General features: G+C 37.7%; 2 protein-coding genes across 4 annotated transcripts in view; one reads left to right on the forward strand and one right to left on the reverse strand.

The window, feature by feature from the left end:
• LOC128696751 (uncharacterized) overlaps positions 1-16,149 on the reverse strand; it is a 106,477-nt gene extending 90,328 nt beyond the window's left edge. Inside the window, exon 1 of one of the 3 annotated variants that reach the window (XM_070094586.1) lies at positions 15,989-16,149. Coding sequence is in view for 1 of the 3 variants with exons in the window: in XM_070094583.1 (XP_069950684.1) it covers positions 5,308-5,323 (16 nt within the window). In the remaining 2 variants the exon portion in view is untranslated. Of the gene's footprint in view, positions 1-5,307; positions 5,434-15,988 lie in introns of those variants that run through there. The other 2 variants (XM_070094585.1, XM_070094583.1) reach the window with 2 other exon arrangements.
• LOC128696752 (uncharacterized) lies at positions 11,993-21,052 on the forward strand. The gene is made up of 4 exons (XM_053788122.2): positions 11,993-12,112; positions 13,961-14,153; positions 14,822-14,940; positions 20,899-21,052. Exons 2-4 carry the CDS (start codon positions 14,076-14,078, stop codon positions 21,050-21,052), a joined length of 351 nt encoding a protein of 116 aa, XP_053644097.2. The 5' UTR covers positions 11,993-12,112; positions 13,961-14,075.
• The last annotated feature ends 1,525 nt before the right edge of the window (positions 21,053-22,577 follow it).

Consider the following 22,577-nt stretch of genomic DNA (forward strand, 5'->3'; position numbering starts at 1 on the left):
GAGGTACAAAAAAATACAGATAAGAGCAGCATGCCAAAGCCACTTATACTATGCATAGCATTACGGGCTGGCTTAAAATTAACTTAAGATTAACTAAGCAATGATGAAATCAGTGATAAAACATTAATGTAAACAGATTACTATAAAGCACAAGTGAGTATTACAAAGACAGGTCATATGGTTGCATGCATTGTTGTACATTCAGTCATATGGAGTATTCTGTTAGGTAGTGTATTTAAAAAATAATCAAGTTAGATTGGGTTTTAGGTTTAACATTTATGTGATATAATTGTGAGAAACATTTAAGATATACAATTTATAAGGTTCAGTTATTCAGTATTTATTTGGTTTTGGGTGAGTAAGTGATCTTTGAGAAGAGACTTGAATTTATAAACAGGTAGTGTTTCTTTTATACAATAAGTGTCAGGGGCCCGAGACTGTTCAACTGCCTCCCAGCACACATAAGGGGGATTACCAACAGACCCCTGGCAGTCTTCAAGCTGGTACTGGACAAGCACCTGAAGTCAGTTCCTGATCAGCCGGGCTGTGGCTCGTACGTTGGTTTGCGTGCAGCCAGCAGCAACAGCCTGGTTGATCAGGCGCTGATCCACCAGGAGGCCTGGTCACAGACCGGGCCGCGGGGGCGTTGACCCCCGAAACTCTCTCCAGGTAAACTCCAGGTAAACAGGTAATGAATTCCAGATTTTAGGGCCTTTTATGTGCATTGAGTTTTTGCATAGTGTGAGATGTCACGAGGAACATCAAAGAGTGATCTATGCCTTGTGTTATGGTCATGTGTTCTGTTGAGGTTGGCAAGGAGATGTTTGAGGGAAGGGTTAATATCAGAGTTAAGTGTTCTATGCATGTAATAGGTGCAGTAATAAGTATGGATGTTTTGTATGGTGAGTAGGTTTAGTGTATTGAATATTGGTGGAGTGTGCTGCCTGTAGTGAGAATTTGTTATCATTCTAACTGCAGCCTTTTTTTGGGTAATTAGTGGTCTGAGATGGTTAATTGTTGTTGAGCCCCATGCACAAATTCCATAGGTGAGATAGGGGTAAATAAGAGAGTGATATAGGGCCAGGAGGGCTGACTGTGGAACATAGTACCGTATCTTCGATAGTATGCCTACAGTCTTGGAAATTTTCTTAGAAATTTGTTGTATATGTGTATGAAATTTGAGTCTATTATCAAGGTGGATTCCTAAGAATTTTCCCTCTGTTAGCTTTGTGATAGGTGATCCATTTATCTTTATGTTAAGAGGGACATCTGTAGCTCTGTTACCAAACTGAATGAAGTAGGTTTTGTCAATGTTTAGTGTAAGTTTGTTAGTCCTCATCCAGGTAGATATTTTCTGTAATTCGGTATTTACAGTATTGGCTAGCGTGACTGGGCTCGGGTGGGAGAAGACGTATGTAGTGTCATCTGCAAATAGTGTGGGTTTGAGTAATTGCGAAGCATTTGGTAGGTCATTTATGTATAGGAGAAAGAGAAGAGGGCCAAGGACACTTCCCTGTGGGACACCAACTGTAATTGGTTGTGCAGAAGAGTTTGCCCCATTTGCGTACACATATTGGCTTCTGTTGCTGAGGTATGACTTGAGGTAGTTGAGGGAGTGCCCTCTAATACCATAGTGTGACAATTTTACGTGGAGCAAGTCATGGTCAACTGTATCAAAAGCTTTACGTAAGTCAATGAAGATCCCCAGTGGGACTTCTTTTTTCTCTATTGCAGTGTATATATGTTCTAGCATGTGTATAATAGCATCATTAGTATTTTTATTAGGCCTGAATCCAAATTGGCAGGGGTTGAGTATGTTTTGGGAGATAAGGTAGGAGTAGATTCGTTTATGAATTAATTTTTCGAAGATTTTTGAGAGAGGGTGTAAGTTGGATATTGGCCTATAGTTATTCAACTCTGTTTGGTCTCCTCCTTTGTGGATCGGGGTGACCCTTGCTATTTTGAGTACAGTGGGGAAGGTGGAGGATTCAATGGATTTGTTAAAGAGTGTTGCAATGATTGGTGATAGCACTTGTGACACTTTTTTGTATATAAAGGGTGGTAAGGTATTTAAATCTCCTGCCTTGTTTTTTAGTGCGTTGATAATAAGGGAGACTTCGTATGGGTTAGTCGGAGCTAGGAACAGTGTGTTCGGGTAGTTGCTGGTGAGGTAGTCATTTGGTGGGGTATCTGAGCTTGGGATTTTATTGGCAAGGTTTTGTCCTATAGTGGAGAAGAAATCATTGAGTCTGTTTGCTGTTTCTGTTGGTGGGAGTTGGGGTTCATCTGATTTTGCTAATTTTATTTCGCTATTTCGTGATATCTTTTTTGTTCCCAGAATTTCTGATAGGGTTTTCCAGGTCTTTTTTATATCACCTCGTAAGTTGGATAATCTGTTCTCATAATACAATTTTTTTGCCCTTCTTATCAGGCTGGTTAGGATTGACGAGTAACGTTTTGTTTGGTCTCTGGTTATGCGACCCATTCTGTACTGTTTTACATATTGGTGTTTTGTATTTATGGATTTGAGAATGCTGGGTGTTAGCCAGGGACTGTTCAGTCTCTTAGCTGTCATCTGTTTAGTTTTTTTAGGGCAGTGCTTGTTATAGAGGTATTGGGTCTTTTTTATAAAATTATTAATACATTCGTCAATATCTGTATAGATTTCTAGCTCAATGTGCCAGTCAATATTTGCTACTGCTGTTGTGAAGTTATTAATGGCTGCCTCATTGTGAAGTCTGAAGGTGACTTTAGTAGTGTCTTGGGGTAGTTTACCAAGAGTTGTTATGAGGAAAGTAGGGTAGTGGTCTGTGGTATTATCTGTAATTATGCCTGATTTTAAAGGGGATATGGTGTTGGTCCAGATGTGGTCAAGTAGGGAAACACTAGTCTCTGTAACTCTTGTAGGTTTTGTTACTGTTGGTAGCAACATACAGTTACTCATTGTGTTTGTGAATTCAGTAACGTGTGGGTCCTGGTCTTGCAGGAGATTTATATTGAAGTCACCTGAGAGTAGTAAGTGATCTTTGTTCATGCGTGCATCAGTTATCATACTTCCTAGGTTTTGACTAAATTGGCTAATGTTTGACTGTGGAACTCTGTAGATGTTTATCAATGTGAGAGGCTTTTGTAGGTATTTGGATTTGAATTTGGCTATTATATATTCCCCATGTTCATCCCTTGTGCAAGTATTAGTGATACATTCTAGTTGGTCTGAGTAGTATATGGCTGTGCCACCCCCTTGTTGGTCTGGCCTACAGTTGTGTATGGCTGTGTAACCAGGAATGGCATAGACATCTGTACTATCAGGCTTTAGCCAGGTTTCAGTTAGTGTAATGATGGACATATTGGCATGTAAGGAATTTAGTAATGCTATGAGGTCATCGTAATGCTTGCTTAAAGATCTGATATTGTAGTTAAAGATAGTTATGTTGTTGTTGGCACTGAGAAGTGCCTTTGATTGTTCTGCAGTGTAGTAATTACAGTAACTGTTTGATTCATTTAAGTCATTAAATAAGAGGTTGGTATCAGGATCAATGCTTGTAATCATAAGATTTGTAGTGAATCTATAGTTAGAATTAAGTATAAAACAAAGTAAATAGTCTTAAGCTAAAAAATAGCACCTGAATTATTTAACAAATGTAAAATAATGAGCTAAGGTAGTTTTTTTTTTTTTTTTTAACCTAAAATAAAGGAGACAATATAAAAGGGACTAATACAAATAAAGTGATGATCAAATAATGGAGCTTGGGAATATGATAGTAGGTAGTACTATAAAGGTAATTCTTTAAAGTTAGAATTATAGTATAAAATTATAATATAAAAGGGACTAATATAAGTTGTGGTGAACAATAAAGTGGTAATCAAATAAATGAGCTTTGGAATATAATGGCAAAATTGTGAACTTATTCTACTTTAGCACCTGAGAATAGCACCTTGATTATTTTAACAATTGTTAATATATAAACTAGGGTAGTTATATAAAGCTAAAATAAAGGAGAAAATATATAAGGGACTAAAATTAAGTAATGGTAAACAAAGTTAAATGGACAGATGGTCACTATGAAATAATATTGGTTTAGGAGTAAGATCTGATTTGTAATATTAAATAAATTGAGCAGTTTACTGCACGATAAAAAGTAAAAAAAAATGAGGTAGTTGGTACTAGCTAGCAAAAGATAGTTTTGGTACTTGCAAAAAAGTAATTGGAATATACACTAATTGCATACAAAATGAAAAGTGACTAAAAAACAAGTAGTGATAAACAAAATTAAATGGACAGGTAAGAATAATGAATATTATTAATTTGGAGTAAGATTTGACTTGTAATTTAAAATTATGAGCAATTAATAGCAGTAAGAAAGAAGTATAGAGTATTGGAGGTAGTTGGCATTAGCTAGTGAAGAAAAATAATAAAAATAATAATGCACAATATAATAGTAAGGTACACTATATGCACCACACGTATATATGTATTAAGGGCACTTATCTAATCTGTTACAGAAATGTCAGCTTTTCTAAGGAAGGTAGAGAAATCATGTTCGTTTGAGATGGTATATTGTTGTCCTGTTGATGTTTTCCTTACTAGTATTTTCCCATCTCGCGTGAAACACTGATGTATTTTGTTTTCCTGTTTAAGTTTTCTCAGCCTGAACAGAAGGTTTTGACGTTTTTTTGTTAGACACTCTTGATTATAATAATAATAATAATAATAATAATAATAATAATAATTCTAGTTTCTCCAACTTGAACCCACTGCTGCGAGTCTTGTCTTGGTTATATATTCACTAATATCTCCCAAAATAACAATATACACAGTTAATGTTATTATATGGTAAGAATCGGTGTTTATATTACGAAATGTTAACTAATGCCAAAGTTCCGACAAGTTGTAATTAGTAACTAAAACTTAAGCCAGTTATGTATTACTACACCTATGAAATGAGACACATCAATCCAGTTATTATATATTAGTATATCCATGAGAATCGTTATAGTACAGTAGTATGAATAATCAGCGTGTGATTATTAATTTTCAGACGCCCGGACTAAGAGCTTAATTAAGTTTAAATCATTTTCCTCGAGGTATCAAATAAGCTTCCGTGTAGCATGATAATTAAATATTACATGTGGTGGTGTCACAAACTGTGTAGTTATGTCATTAATAAGAGGAATAAGATGGCAAGCTGTTCTAGTGAGCGAAAGCAACCATCAGCTGATCTAATTCTAGGTGCACACTGGGGTCAACCCTTCAAGCCTTATTTACCACCACTGTCATGCATATCACCCAGCCTTCACCCAACTTACCCAAGTAATAATACATTAACTCTACAAAAGTAAACGAAATAGCCCTTTACCGCACTTAATTGTAGATAAATACTCAATATAAATCGGCGGCAACGTAAACACGTGCACTCACTACTATATACACACACTGCTACCTCACTCACACAGTTTCTTAACTTTGTTCATATTTTTCGAAAAGAAAACTCAGAAATTTTAAAATTTATCTTCTTTACGCGTATATATAAGTCAAAGGACCCCAGTCACTCTGTCTGACTATCCGTTCTCTACACATATTTATATGATAATTTTTAACTGTATTTGTGTATACCTGAATAAACTTACTTACTTACTTACTTACTATAAATTCATAAAGTCGTCATTAGAAGCACCCAGAAATATAAACATACTGATGGTTATTTTACTCTATTTCCCAGTTTTATTAGCAAAGTATAGACTCATAAGTGAAATTTTTAACATTTTATATTCATCTTACATAAAGTAATTAAAATTCTTTGCGAGTAAATCAAAGTTAAATTAATTATGACACCCTATATCCCTGATAAATGCATTCAAAATGCAACAATACTTAATGTAACGTATTGATTATCTAAACCAAAATAAATATTTATATACCTCTCTAGTGAGAGCATTTTCAAAGTAGCAGTAAAGTTAGCAATCAGTGGGAGCTACCATCCCGCAAGGCTTAGATGCAAGTTTTGCTAACAATGTTTTATCTTCTCTGAGGTTAGCAAAGACGCAATAACTCATAACAACCCACTAATTATCCTTTGAATCTATTATACATAATATATTTAGTTTTAAAACTCTTTAAGGTTCAGAAAAAAAAATAAAAACTCCCGTAGCAAGAATAACGAATGACAAAGAAACGGATGTACAATACTTCTGGAGTTATCGTACAGCTAAATAATAATTCACTACAAGATATTTAACTGCGTAATTCATATTAATAAACAACTTAGTTGTGGATACTGTATATCTTATAAGATTTAAGTTTCCGTGAAAACAGCTGCTGAAATATTGGAGAAAGTATTTGGCACAGAATATGCCAGCATCATGGCACATAAATAGCATTGATCACTTGAGGTCAATGGGCTCCTGGCTATGTAATAATCACAAGAACAATAAATTTATTACAAACCTATATGTAAATAAGACAAAAATATTATACTACAATATTCATTGAGGAAATGTTTCGGTTAAGAGATGGTTTTCAATCACTGGACTGAAAAAACGTCACCTATACGGTGGTATTTTAGACAACAATGGGAATACAGTACATCAAAGTGCCTTTGTTTAGGTTATCCTGATGAGTAACACATGTATGCAACACCTGAGTATCTGTCTTGCCGAGTGCATATGCAACATTTGAGTGCTGCATATGCGGTTCTCTGAACCACTTATCTACATTATTGCACGTTTGAACCAACCCTTTGTTAGTATTCCATTAATAATTACTTTATTATATACAATTTACGTCTGTAATTATCATGGACTTCATGCAGACACTGTATTAATGTTGGCAGAATTACCGACAATAAAGTTCCTGGAGAGCGAAACGTTGCCACAGTAAAATGTCACATTAGTTGCACTTGTGTCCTTTTACCTAACATTGCAGATATTGAACACAACATTGCAAAAACTATTTGTAAAGTTAACCTGAACATAATTAACTTAGAAGCAGTATATGTGACAAAATTACTGAGCAACAAGATACTGCCAAAAATATTAAAAAACTGCTGAGAGGGAAAATTTGACCAATGTATTATCTCTGATATCACTTGCTACTTAAGATATTCTACAGCGCTATACTTCATTAGTAAGTCCTCATTCAGATGACGTGGTGCAGTTTTATACTCCACAATACAAAATGGAGAAAATACATTGGAAAAAATAGAGGATGAGAACTTAATTCACTGCATAAGGAATCTCATACGAAGACAGACTAAGAGCCCTGAATCTATATTCATGAAACACGTAGACTGTGGGTAGACAAATGAAGTATATAAGTTGGAGAATGGTATAAGAGATGCTGAGGATATCTAAGCAAGAAATAATTCGATAAATGGAATTCAAGTTGGATAAAAGCAGGTTTAGCGATGAGAAAGGAAATGCTGATATATAGAGTTTTAGTAGACAAGCGGAAGTGTATAAATAGAAAACAGGAATAAATAAAGGGGATAAAAATAAAGTGCTAAAAATATCTTACCAAGACAAGATTTGCAGCAATGGATTCAAGTTAGAAAATATTAGATTTAGAAAGGATATAGGAAAGCATTGCTTTGGTAACAGTTGTGGATGAGTGGAACAAACTCTTGAGTAGCTTTAAAAATAGGTTGGATAAGTACGTAAGTGGGTTTGGTTGGATGTGACTTGGACCTGCCTAGCATGGGCCAGTAGGCCTGGTAAGTGCGACACATGTGTAACAGTTGAGTACCTTTATTCTGAAACGTTTCTCCTACACTGTAGACTTCTTCAGTCGAGTACAGAGAAGTTGATAGAAGCAGTGGAGATGTGAAGACGATGTAATTAATCCATCACCCTTTTACAAGTGGGACTACATCTCACCTTCTGACAGTATATAAGGCTCCATACTGCCACTTCAAGTCTTCAACTTCACATTGTTTCAGAATATGGAACAAATACTCTTCTCTAGGCTGAGGAACTGACCACCTCAGAACTACGTCTTAAAGGTTAGTTAGTTTAATATGTTTATTATGCACCCCATACCCATCCTGTGGGCGGTAGTCAAAAGATTACAGGGGTACATAATTGGTCCAGGGACTGGACTCCAAAGTTATCTTGATAGCTGAGCAAGTTACAGAGGTAATGAACTCACAATTTACAAAGGTAATGAACTCCAGGTAAGTCTGGTCACAATCATGACAAGTTACAAAGATATTTACAGATTACAGAGGTATGTAATGGGTCCAGGGACTGGGCCCCCAAAGTTTTGATAGCTGAACTAGGTACAAGGGTAATGAGCTCACAAGTTACAAAGGTAATGAATTCTGTAGAATGGTTACTTACGTTTATACTTTGGCTACAATCATGAACAAATTATAGAGTAATGAGCAATTCACACTTCCACACCCGGTCACAACTGTAATGAGTTATTGGTGCAAATATTGATTGTTGAGTCACACACACCACACACACACACTTTAGTTTAATATCTTTATGCACCCCATACCCATCCTGTGGGCGGTAGTCAAAAGATTACAAAGGTACATAATGGGTCGTCTTAAAGGGAGATGAACCGATAACATCGTCTTCACAACTCTACTGCTTCTACCAATTTTTCTGTACTCGACTGAAGCCTACTGTGTAGACGAAACGTTTCGGAATAAAGATACCTAACTGATGCACATGTGTCTTATTGAGGATATGGTATGGTGATACCGACAAGACGTGGAAAAAGACACTTATGTACAGTTCAGGACATTTATTAAAGGAAACGTTTCGCCACGAGTGGCTTCTTCAGTCCTAATGCAGAGAAAACTAAGAAAACGCGTATATATAGTGGCAGGAGTCAGGTGAAGCGACGTGTGGGTAGAGGTGGTAGTCGTAGTGCAACAAAGGTGGGACAGATGGTTACAGAGGGACTTGTTGACATCATGTAACAGCAGTTTGCAGAATCGGTAATATCCTGTTGATTAGCAATTTTGAGATACTGTAACTACCGGACTTTTGCTTTATAGTGTTACTGACAGCAGCACAGAAGCTGGAGAGTTTATCTGGAGATCTGGAGAGAGTTCCGGGGGTCAACGCCCCCGCGGCCCGGTCTGTGACCAGGCCTCCTTAGGTCAGTGTCCCAGGATGCGACCCACACCCAGGTACCCATTTTACTGATGGGGAACATAGACAACAGGTGGAAAGAAACACGTCCAATGTTTCTACTCGGGCTGGGAATCGAACCCAGGCCCTCACCGTGTGAAGCGAGAGCGTTAACCACCAGGCCACCAGAGCCACTAATTGCCCTAATTGCTGTCTGTAACACTATAAAGCAAAAGTCCGGTAGTTACAGTATCTCAAAATTGAACCGGGATGAGTAACTATGGCCGTCTTCCTTGAAATTACAGATGCCTCTCCTTTAAATCAGTCTCTTTTAATGGGCCCCTTTTCTATAGGTTCAAAAAATTCCCAAGACAATTACCAAATCTATCAATAAGCAACAGTATGGAGACATACACAGTCAAAGGCGAGGCACAGCTCAATAGCAGAAGAAAGAATGGAATCATCGAGAGGGCAGGTCCGCGTCAAAACCAGCCTTCCCACTTGTAACTGTATCTTCGATGTCTTTTTCACTAGTTATAAGTAGAAAAAGTTGGATTTGACAGTGACCTGCCATCTCGATTATTCCATTCGTTCTTCTACTAGTGAGCTGTTCCTCACCTTTGACGGTGTCTCCATACTGTTGCTTCACTATGAAGCAAAACTTCTCCAGACTGAAGGACCACTGCAAAGCTACATCTTTAAGGGGGGTGATGGACTGAATAATTACATCGTCTTTACATCTATACTGCTTCTGCTGATTCCTCTGTACTCGACTGATGAAGCCTACTGTGTAGGCGAAACGTTTATGAATAAAGATATCTAACTGTTGTACATGTCTTCCTTATAGAGAATAAACTTTGAATTGAATTGAATATCAGCTTGTCGGTATTGTATACCATATTCACACGAGGTACCATTAATTTATTCATCAATACACGTATTATTAAGGGGCTAGTAACCCTTTCTCCTAAATGTAAAAAGAAGAAAAACTTTCTTCTTTTTCGGGTCACCCGGCCTTGGTGGGAGACGGCCAATGCTGAAAAAAATAATATGTATTATTGGAGGCCTGTTACACCGCCTTATGCCTCTGCTCTTATCTATATGACTTGTTTTTTTAAGTTGGGCCTAACTAGATTTAACTAATACCTCATCAGGATGATTATTCATTCACTGGTTAATACCTGGAAGGTGTTCTGGGGGTCAACGCCCCCGCAGCCCGGTCCATGACCAGGCCTCCTCCAGGTTTAGCAACTTCATTTCTATAAAGTGGAATATGTAATACAAGTGACATGTATAAACTACAATACAGAAAGCTCTTTGCTATGCGAAGCTTGTAGGTCATTACATAGTTAATTATGTACAGTGTTAGAGCAATCAGTGAAGTAAATGACTTATTTATAATTTATATCTAAATAAGTCCTAGGTAGTAGGTTGGTAGACAGCAACCACCCAGGGAGGTACTACCGTCCTGTGGTAGTAGGTTGGTAGACAGCAACCACCCAGGGAGGTACTACCGTCCTGTGGTAGTAGGTTGGTAAACAGCAACCACCCAGGGAGGTACTACCGTCCTGTGGTAGTAGGTTGGTAGACAGCAACCACCCAGGGAGGTACTACCGTCCTGCCAAGTGAGTGTAAAACGAAAGCCTGTAATTGTTTTACATGATGGTAGGATTGCTGGTGTCTTTTTTCTGTATCATATACACGCGGGATAACAGGTACGTCTTGCTACTTCTACTTACACTTAAGTCACAATAAGTGTCAGGGGCCCGAGACTGTTCAACTGCCTCCCAGCATACATATTGGGGATTACCAACAGACCCCTGGCAGTCTTCAAGCTGGCACTGGACAAGCACCTAAAGTCGGTTCCTGACCAGCCGGGCTGTGGCTCGTATGTTGGTTTGCGTGCAGCCAGCAGCAACAGCCTGGTTGATCAGGCTCTGATCCACCAGGAGGCCTGGTCACAGACCGGGCCGCGGGGGCGTTGACCCCCGGAACTCTCTCCAGGTAAACTCCAGGTAAACACTACACATACATGTACATGCATATATATTTACACACCTATCTGGGTTTTCTTTTTTTTTCTTAATAGTTCTTGTTCTTCTTTATTTATCTCCATGGGAAAATGGAAAAAAAATCTTCCTCCGTAAGCCATGCGTGTCATAAGAGGCGACTATAATGCCAGGAACAACGGGCTAGTAACCCTTTCTCCTGTGTAAATTACTAAATTTACAAGGAAAAACTTTCGAATTTCTTTTTAGGTCACCGTGCCTAGGTGGAATACCGCCGGTTCACTTTAAAAAAAAAATTAAATAAGTACATAGGAAAAAAAGATAGATAATTGCATGTGTTCTTTATCTTTTTTCAGAAGCCATTATAAGATAAAGCTCCAACGGCGGGTCATCCTCTAAGACCCGCGTCAGGAAACACTTGTTCTGTGTCCTGACGAACCTTACCTAACCTAAGATAAGATAAGCTTTATTTGGTTTATACATGTATGTGTTTTTACACTAGTTAAGGTCTCTTCGCTAGCTGAATTAACCTAGTAATTATTACAGCCATGAAGTGGTTATAAACCATAGAGAGTTTAAGCAACCATAGGACCTGTCTTTGTAATACTCATTTGTATTTTATAGTTATCTGTTTACAATAATGTCTTATCACTGATTTCATCATTGCTTAGTTAATCTTAAGTTAATTTTAAGCCAGCCCGTAATGCTATGCATATAAGTGGCTTTGGCATGCTGCTCTTACCTGTATTTTTTGTACCTCTGTTTGTATGCTAAAATTTCTAAATAAATAAATAAATAAATAAATAAATAAATAAATAAATAAGCAAGAGCCAAGGTATAGATTGGTGGTGTGAGTGGTTACCATGGTAACAGAGGACGCTACAGTCAGCTGACACTGGAGCATCAGTCACACCTGCGGTTCTGTGTAGTGATACACAATTATATATATATATATACGCATTCATATACACCGTGTACTGCACCCACACACCTGTTATAAGCACCGATCACAGCTAGAGGGAGTGAGTAAAAGATTTCTCAGGATCAAATATTGACTTTAAACATGGAGTGGTTGCATTTAAAAATTATATACTTGTATTCAAGGGCAATACTAAGATATTAGGGAATATATATTGCCTTGTTAATGTAGAATGGGAGGCCGTCAGAACAGATATAAAGGGAGGATAGCTCCAATTCCTTGTACAGAGAACCCACCAAGGCAACTACCTCCATTAAGGAGTAATTGAAATATGAATTATGATGGCAGCATTTATAAAGTTGTTGATGAATAACAAAAAAACGCACAATACCGTGACTGGAATAATACACAAATAACGCGCACATAAAAGAGGAGCTTACGCCGACGCTTCGGTCCGACTTGGGCCATTTACAAAGTCACACCATTTACAAAGTAAATTTGTAAATGATCCAAGTTGGACTGAAACATCGTCGTAAGCTCTTCTCTTCTATGTGCGGGTTATTTGTGTATTTTCTCTACGTCCACAGCAGGACTCGAACCTGCTAACTCTGTATCAGTCCACAGAACACTACTATTGAGCTAGACCCAAGATAAGTATGGGCGTCCAGCCGGAGCCAGATTCCCCCATACCCCCGGGCACCATACCCCCGGGCACCATACCCCCGGGCACCATACCCCTGGGCACCATATCCTCGGGCACCATATCCCCGGGCGCCATACCCCCGGGCACCATATCCCCGGGCACCATACCCCCGGGCACCATACCCCCGGGCACCATACCCCCGGGCACCATACCCCCGGGCACCATACCCCTGGGCACCATACCCCCGGGCACCATATCCCCGGGCACCAAGCTCGTTTTGAAAGTTATTTCATCGAATCCTGCCACATGCAGTGGACAACGAAAGAGATTTTAAATGCTTAACAATTAGCAAACAGGCGAAATTATTCACAAACATTGTCTCTACGTCCACATCAGGACTCGAACCTGCTAACTCTGTATCAGAGTCCACAGTACTCTACCACTGAACTAGACCCGAGATAAGCTTACAATTATTTAATAATAAACAAACAATGAAATTTTTTTTTTCGTTGGGTTCAGAATGATTATTGCGAAATTATTGCATACACAAATTTTCGCTTGCCTTATTCGGCAAGAAGAACGTTACCATATAAACCAAACTCGCAAATTTTATCTATTCGGCCCGACACACACACACACACACACACACACACACACACACACACACACACACACACACACACACACACACACACACACACACACACACACACACACACACACACACACACACACACACACACACACACACACACACACACACACACAGTAACAAGTAACAAGGGGACACAGTTGGAAGCTGAAGACACAGATGAATCACAGGGATGTTAGGAAGTATTTCTTCAGCCACAGAGTAGTCAGTAAGTGGAACAGTTTGGGAAGCGATGTAGTGGAGGCAGGATCCATACATAGCTTTAAGCAGAGGTATGATATAGCTCACGGCTCAGGGAGAGTGACCTAGTAGCGATCAGTGAAGAGGCGGGGCCAGGAGCTCGGACTCGACCCCCGCAACCTCAACTAGGTGAGTACAACTAGGTGAGTACACACACACACACACACACACACACACACACACACACACACACACACACACACACACATATATATATATATATACATATATATATATATATATACATATATATATATATATATATATATATATATATATATATATATATATATATATATATATATATCATCTTTTATATCAGTTTCACCTCTGTAAAAAAAGTGATTGTTGGGCATCCTTTCTGTGCAATTTTTTGTTTAATTTACAACTGTGGCCTCTTCGTTGCCGTGTTGAAGGTGCAACATCACTGTGGGGCAGCAGAAGCATACCACAGTAACTAACTAGAGGAATACCACTGTTAGGAGCAGTGAACCGGTGTCCACTGGTAAATTTTAGTCTGGTGGTTGTGGAATGATGGCAGGAGAGGTGGATGACGGAGCCTCACCACTGGAAGCTCTCAGAGCTCAGGTTCAACAGTTGTGTGACCAGGTCAGTAATACAAACATTTTGTTTGTCAGTGTGGTCAGGAATGCTAGGTAATGTCACTGATTGATGTCAGGTATGATGTGAGTTATTTTTATCATGAGTGTGATATCAGATATGTATTAATATGACAGTGATATCAAATATGATAGAATATGTTATTGTGAAAATAATACCAGATAATATAGATAATAATTTCCATGGTTAAAAGAATCTAGAAATTCAGTAAATTGAACTGAAAAACTCTGCTAGTGATATCAAAAGTAATAAAGACTGCCCTATAGATTTGTTTACTTTTGTCAAGATTATTTTGTTACTATTTTGTGATATGTTCCCTTGGTTGTGTCCGTCTGCATGATAAATTTGTTGGGTTATTATAGGCTCAAGCTTAATTTAACCTCCATGTGTGTCTACAACAACTGTGTGTTCCGTGCATCCATTGTATGTTTCCTTACACTCGCTGTCCCTGTTCACCTAGCACTAAATATTTCCCTACATCTGTTGTCCCTGTTTGCCTAGCAGTGAGAAGAAGTTAGCTAACTCTTCTGAGGTCACATCTTTACACAGGGATATACTTCGACATGAGTTAAGGTAGGATAGCAGATCCTAGCCTGTAAATTAACCTGTGTAAAACAACGAGAATTTGCTCGCACTAAAGTGTTGGTGTTCTCTAGGTGGAGGTTGTCCTGGAGGAGAACAGAGAACTGGAAGGTACCCAGTACCAGCTGCCTCTCACAGAGTTTACCCTCAACCCACGCCGCCTGGCAGTACTCCAGGACCGTCTTGTCCACACGTAAGCCACTAACCCAGTGTTAGTACCACTAGCCAACGTGAGCCACTAACTTAAGGTAAACCAGGTTAGTGGTTTAGTCTGACATACCGTAACCTATCCTAACTTAAAAATAATAATATGAGTAGGTTGAAAAAAAAAATCAGAAAACTGACGTTGAAAATATCAGAAAATTAACGAGTAATAGGACAGATTGAAGAGCCCCTGCCTAGCTGTGTGAGCGTGAGTGTTATTGTGTGGGCGTCGGTAATGTTGATAAGTACAGGCGTGGGTGTGCTCGCAATATGTGGGATCATTGGTGTGCATACGAAGGATGTGTGAGCATGGGTACTATGTATTTTAGAACTGGGCAACTTAACAGGGATATCACAATATTAAATTTACCATCTAGTTGCATATTTATTAGTGTTGAATACAGGGTGTTGATTTATCTCTCCCCTTCAAGCTGACATCTCAACACCCACACATTTTTTCCATATTTTTTACAATATATTATTTTCTAAAGCGCATTCACCAAATTTCCAGTTTAAACGCCAAAATTCCCCTTCTTCCTTTTCCTCCTTACTTTCCAGACTTTAACAGTGGTCGAATACATAGTCACTGGATTTTAACCCAAGCAAAAGCAAATTTTGGAAACGGAGAGATGGAAAAAGGAGACCAAATATAGAGATCATCTTGAGAAAAAGAAAAACCCTTTTAGAGATGTTGAAGGGAATCGAATACAAAAGACCATCAGGAAAACAGACACCTAGGGGTAAAATTACTCCCAGATCTGCCCAATGAAGCAGACATTACCAGAATAACAGCATCACAGCTAACTTCGTAAGTTACTGTAACAGACACTCCTCCAGGGAGGTGCCTTGATGCCTGTGAAGGCTCTTGATTCAAAGAACTGAAACTATTCCGCCTTTCCTTGGATCGATTCTGATTGCCTCCCATTCTCCTGGTTTTGTATGACCCCCTGCGGGCTTAGCGCTCCCCATGAATGGATTTAATAATAATAATAATAATAATAATAATAAAACAAATATTCGCTCAAAACACAATTTACCTCATATATGCACTCCATTCTTGAGTCAGCACCTGAGCGAAACTCGTCTACTGAAGCACAGTGGAACTGGAGACTGAATGAAGGAGCGGATCCAGACATGCCTGAAGGAACTGAACTGTTTACAAAGAATGAAAGAAGTATTAGTCCATAGCAGCCACGCTTGAGTCCTCCTGATGCAGATGAGTCTTTACACACACATCTTGTGTTATCTTATCTGGTTACAGCTGTTCAACCTCAAGATCATCGTTATATACACGTGATTCTCCCTTACCAGATATACAGGATGTATACACCGAGAGGTGTATGTTTCCCAGGGAATATACGCTGAGTTTATTTTATTCCTTATTGTAGGGAATCAAAGAATTCTTAAATGGAGGTGAACAGATCACCATTTGTTAAGGTGTAACTGATCCTCGTGTAGCCGATAGGCTTTAAATCCCGTTAACCAACCAACCTATTAGCTACCCTATTAATGAGTGGGTTCTTATGTGATTCAGTTGGTTTACAACTGGCTTTATCTATATATGACTGTGCTTGATTCTATAAATTCGATTTTTTAACATGATTCGTTTTATGTATTCAATAACACGTCCATTTGTGTCGTCTTTCATAAGCGTAAGGGCACCTCTACTAACAAATGGTTATTTACTGTTTTTGTTAGAATTTCATTAAGAACAATGATAATAGGATGTTTGGAATGTGCAACTCAATTAATTCATCCCATGTTATTTGGTTAAATTGATGGTCACTTTTATTGTCTGATTCCTGGGAAGCTTTATTAACCTAGTATTGTAATTATTTTATCTGACCTTTAATCTCTGTTAGGGTGTCTCGGCTCCTCCTTTCTCCGTCTCATTCGCTAGTTGTCCTCACCCCCCCCCCTCCCTCACTCTCTCTCTCTCTCTCAGCTCTCACGATCTCCGCAATCCTTCCATTTATAGAATGGTCACTGATATTAGTAGACATTCTTTATTTGTTCGCCGCCCCTGTTTGCTCCGTCCCTTTTCTCTTCGCCTACATTCGTTCTTGTCTTCCCTTCAGTTACCACCTTTATATGTTCATGTAGCATCTCACTTTTCCCTACCCCCCTGGGAAGTTCCAGCTGTTCGAGTCTGTTCTTTCTCACTCCCTTGCTCGAAAGCCCAACTGCCTACGGTGGCTTCCCGCTCTCTTTTTCATTCTCATGCCATCGCTGTGTACACAGATGGCTCTAAGTCTTCAGACGGCGTTGGATTCGCAGCAGTGTTTCCGGACAGCGTCGTGCGAGGGCATTTACTATCTTCGGCTAGCATTTTTACTGCTGAATTGTATGCCATTCTTGCAGCACTTATTCGTATCGCATCTATGCCTGTGTCATCATTTGTGATAGTCTCAGACTCCCTTAGTGCTCAACAGGCTATACGAAAATTTGATACATCTCACCCCCTAGTTCTCCATATCCAACTTTGGCTACGCCGTATCTCTACCAAACATAAAGATATTGTTTTCTGTTGGGTCCCTGGTCATGTCGACGTACAGGGCAATGAACAGGCAGACGCTGCTGCGCGGTCAGCAGTACATGACCTACCAATTTCATATAGAGGTGTTACATTTCTGGACTATTTTGCTGTAATAGCTACCCACCTTCACACCCGTTGGCAACAACGTTGGTCAACTCTGCTTGGTAACAAACTTCATTCTATTAAACCGAGCATAGATTGCTGGCCGTCTTCTTGTCATCAGTGCCGAGGTTGGGAGACCACTCTCTCCCGCCTTCGCATTGGCCACACTCGTCTTACTCATGGGTATCTCGTGGAGAGGCACCCTGTTCCTCTCTGTGAGCAGTGTCAAGTTCCCGTATCAATTAGCCACATTCTGTTAGACTGCCCTCTCTATCAACGAGCACGCAGAATTTACCTCCGTCGTCGTCTCCGCTCTACTAATCTCTCTTTACATTTCCTTCTTGCTGATGGACCCTCCTTTAATCCTGACTCTCTCATTGACTTCTTGACAACGACTGATTTACTCCACAAACTCGGATGATGATACCTTTCGCACTCCCCTCAGCCCTTTCTACCTCAATCTCTTGCTGCCCTTTACCCTTTCACCATCCACTGCCCCGCTGTTCTCCGTAACCTATTACTCATCCATCTCCCTTTTGCCACCTGATGCCCTCGCTTCCTTCCTGCCCTGCAACGCTGTATAGCCCTTGTAGCTTAGCGCTTCTTTTTTATTATAATAATAATAATCTCTCTCTCTCTCAACTATTCACATCATGTATTTTGTTTACATTTCCCTGTCAGTCTTATAAATCTTACATTTCCGACTTCATTTAAATGTATACAATCTGCATTAAAAAATAATTCTCTCCTTGAAATTATCCCAAAGATCTAAGTAATATATTTTGTCCATTTATATATATATATATATATATATATATATATATATATATATATATATATATATATTATATTTATATATATTATTTTTTATTATTAACACACTGGCCGATTCCCACCAAGGCAGGGTGGCCCGAAAAAGAAAAACTTTCACCATCATTCACTCCACCACTGTCTTGCCAGAAGGGTGCTTTACACTACAGTTTTTAAACTGCAACATTAACACCCCTCCTTCAGAGTGCAGGCACTGTACTTCCCATCTCCAGAACTCAAGTCCGTCCTGGCGGTTTCCCTGAATCCCTTCATAAATGTTACTTTGCTCACACTCCAACAGCACGTCAAGTATTAAAAACCATTTGTCTCCATTCACTCCTATCAAACACGCTCACGCATGCCCACTGGAAGTCCAAGCCCCTCGCACACAAAACCTCCTTTACCCCCTCCCTCCAACCTTTCCTAGGCCGACCCCTACCCCGCCTTCCTTCAACTACAGACTGATACACTCTTGAAGTCATTCTGTTTCGCTCCATTCTCTCTACATGTTCGAACCACCTCAACAACCCTTCCTCAGCCCTCTGGACAGCAGTTTTGGCATTCCCGCACCTCCTCCTAACTTCCAAACTACAAATTCTCTGCATTATATTCACACCACACATTGCCCTCAGACATGACATCTCCACTGCCTCCAGCCTTCTCCTCGCTGCAACATTCATCACCCATGCTTCACACCCATATAAGAGCGTTGGTAAAACTATACTCTCATACATTCCCCTCTTTGCCTCCAAAGACCAAGTTCTTTGTCTCCACAGACTCCTAAGTGCACCTATATATATAGTATATATATATATATATATATATATATATATATATATATATATATATATATATATATATATATATATATATATATATATGTGTGTGTGTGTGTGTGTGTGTGTGTGTGTGTTTGTGTGCCGAATATGTAAAACTGGTCAATTAGTAAGAACTCATTTAAAATTAAATCTTTTCAGAAATTTTCTTTTATACGTTTAAAGATATATTTTTTTCATTAATGTTAATGTAAGAATTTTTAATTTTGCACCAAAAGAATCTTAGAAAACTTACCTAACCTTATTATAACAAGAGCAATTTATTTTAGCCTAACCCAACTAAATTTATTTTAGATTTGTTTACAGTAATTTAATACTAAACAAACACAGTGATATATATTTTTTTCGTTAGGTTCAGAATGATTTTGGCGAAATTATTGCATACACAAATTTTCACTTGTCCTATATGGCAAGATTAACGTTGCTATTGAAGCCAAGATCGCAAGTTCTACCTATTCGGCACGACATATATATATATATATATATATATATATATATATATATATATATATATATATATATATATATATATATATATATATATATATATATATATATATATATATATATACATGTATATTCTATTTTCTATTATAATTTTGCTTATGGTATAAATGTTAACGCCATTCGTTGCCAGCAGACCCAAGGCAATTGGCCTCTCAATGTTATCTTTAAATTACTTGATAAGAATCGTTATCTCTCCAAAACCTCCTCTAACCTGGCTTTCGCAATATAGTTTGTACCTATATACGTCACGAAGACGTAACCAGATAAGTATTTTTTGATAACTCACCAAATTCATTTAAATCTCTAATCTATGTGTCAGAAAATCAAACTTTTCTCTTTCCACTTTTACTACAAAATAATTCTTGAACCTCTCTTTTACTCTCGCTTTCTCACTCATCTTTTATCACATTACAAACAAAACAACTATCAGAGGGATTGTAACTGAATGAAAAAAAAATTGAGAATGTGTAGAGTCAAAGAGATGAAAGAGTTACTGCTGTGTATTAAAGATACTAAATAATAACTTGTAAGTCCCAGAACTTCGATACCATGTTGGTTGGTTAGCCTCGTATACAGATATATAAATAAATAAAAAGTTCACGACTTAAGAAATGACTGTTGGTCCAAAACGACTGTGGTTGTGAATTCACTAGAGAACTATAATAAATTTGAAGTTTTCGACACAGCTGACTTGTGGAACCCCAAATAAGTAATATAGATTTTCTGGTTAGACAGAATTCTGTTGCAGAAATAGAGAATAGTAAAAGCTTGGTAGGAACAGTAAGGCAGCGATAGTAGGAAAGCTTGTGAGATAGGTTACAAATGGTATTGTAAAAAAATAGTTCCTAATTAGCACAAACACAGTCCTCCCATCTTCCTACCTCTCATACACGATGATATCCTCATCCCTAGTGAAGTCTCCTAGCTCACACTAACAGATTTCATCACCTGTTGTACTAAACAAATCCCGTGTATTAGGATATGAAAGGGAAACTACTAATATATTGGAAACAAACTCTAGCTATTATATATAATAGGTTAAAAATACATTGCTGATGTACCCAACTTTGTTTAATATAAAAGTAGCCTTACTTGATCATGGAGTGGGGTGCCCGAGGAGCTGCTAATGAGAGCCTTGTGACCACTTGCCTCACAGGGAGGTGGGTGTGGTGCGGGAGGTGGAGAGGACACGCCTCCACAAGCTACTGCAGTGTCACTACCTGAAGGACGCCGCCTGGGACACCATGGCTGTCAAGGCTCGCTCTCTCTTTGTCAGTCTTCACACGCATCATGTTCAGGCACCCTTTTAAATATATTTTTATATTCCTCTGTATTTACCATGATAAATTATATATATTATACGAAAATATATTTTATAAAAAATAAATGTTTATTATCAGAGAATAACATAGGATATATATATATATATATATGTATTATATATATATGTATATATATATTATATATATATATATATATATATATATATTATATATATAAATATTATATATATATGTATATATATGTATTATATATATATGTATTATATATATATATATATATATATATGTCGTGCCGAATATGTAAAACTGGTCAAATAGCAAGAACTCATTTAAAATTAAGTCCTTTCTAAAATTTTATCTTATACGTTTAAAGATATATTTTTTTCATTAATGTTGATGTAAAAATTTTTATTTTTGCACCAAAAGGAACTTAGAAAACTTACCTAACCTTATTATAACAAGAGCAATTTATTTTAGCCTAACCCAACTAAATATATTTTAGATTTGTTTACAATAATTTAATACTAAACAAACACAGCGAAATGTATTTTTTTCGTTAGGTTCAGAATGATTTTGGCGAAATTATTGCATAAACAAATTTTCGCTTGTCCTATATGGCAAGATGAGCGTTGCTATTTAAGCCAAGATCGCAAGTTCTGCCTATTCGGCACGATTTATATACATATATATATATATATATATATATATATATATATATATATATATATATATATATATATATATATATATATATATATATATATATATATATATATATATATATATAATGTCATGCCTAATAGGTAAAACTGGCCAATTAGCAAGAACTCATTTAAAATTAAGTCATTTCTAAAATTTTCTGTTATACGTTTAAAGATATATTTCTTTCATTAATGTTGATGTAAAAATTTATAGTTTTTCACCAAAAAGAACTTAGAAAACTTACCTAACCTTATTATAACAAAAACAATTTATTTTAGCCTAACCCAACTAAATACATTCTAGATTTGTTTACAATAATTTAATACTAAACAAACACAGTGAAATATATTTTTTTCGTTAGGTTCAGAATGATTTTGGCGAAATTATTGCATACACAAATTTTCACTTGTCCTATATGGCAAGATGAGCGTTGCTATTTAAGCCAAGATCGCAAGTTCTGCCTATTCGGCACGACACATATATATATATGCAAGGAATTCGCGAGAGCATGCGAAATATACACAAACACTGTATATTGTGTATATTTCGCATGCTCTCGCGAATTCCTTGCATTGTTCAAATCTCTAGTAAGGCTGATGCATGGAGGGGATGAGATGAAAAGCTGTAAGCCTTGTCCCTGAAAGCTGGCTGCCTTGGATCAAACGTGTAGCGCATGCTACACGCCAAGGTATTGTCCAGTGTGAGTAGATTGGTAAAGCACTGCGTACCTTGTCCTAAGGTTCGTAGGTTCGAGTCTCCTTCAGCCAGAGATCAGTGTTTATATATATACATATATATATATATACATATATATATATATACATATAATATATATACATTATATATACAT

This window comes from Cherax quadricarinatus, chromosome 46 (genome assembly GCF_038502225.1).
Source record: "Cherax quadricarinatus isolate ZL_2023a chromosome 46, ASM3850222v1, whole genome shotgun sequence".
In the NCBI taxonomy this organism is placed as follows: domain Eukaryota; kingdom Metazoa; phylum Arthropoda; class Malacostraca; order Decapoda; family Parastacidae; genus Cherax; species Cherax quadricarinatus.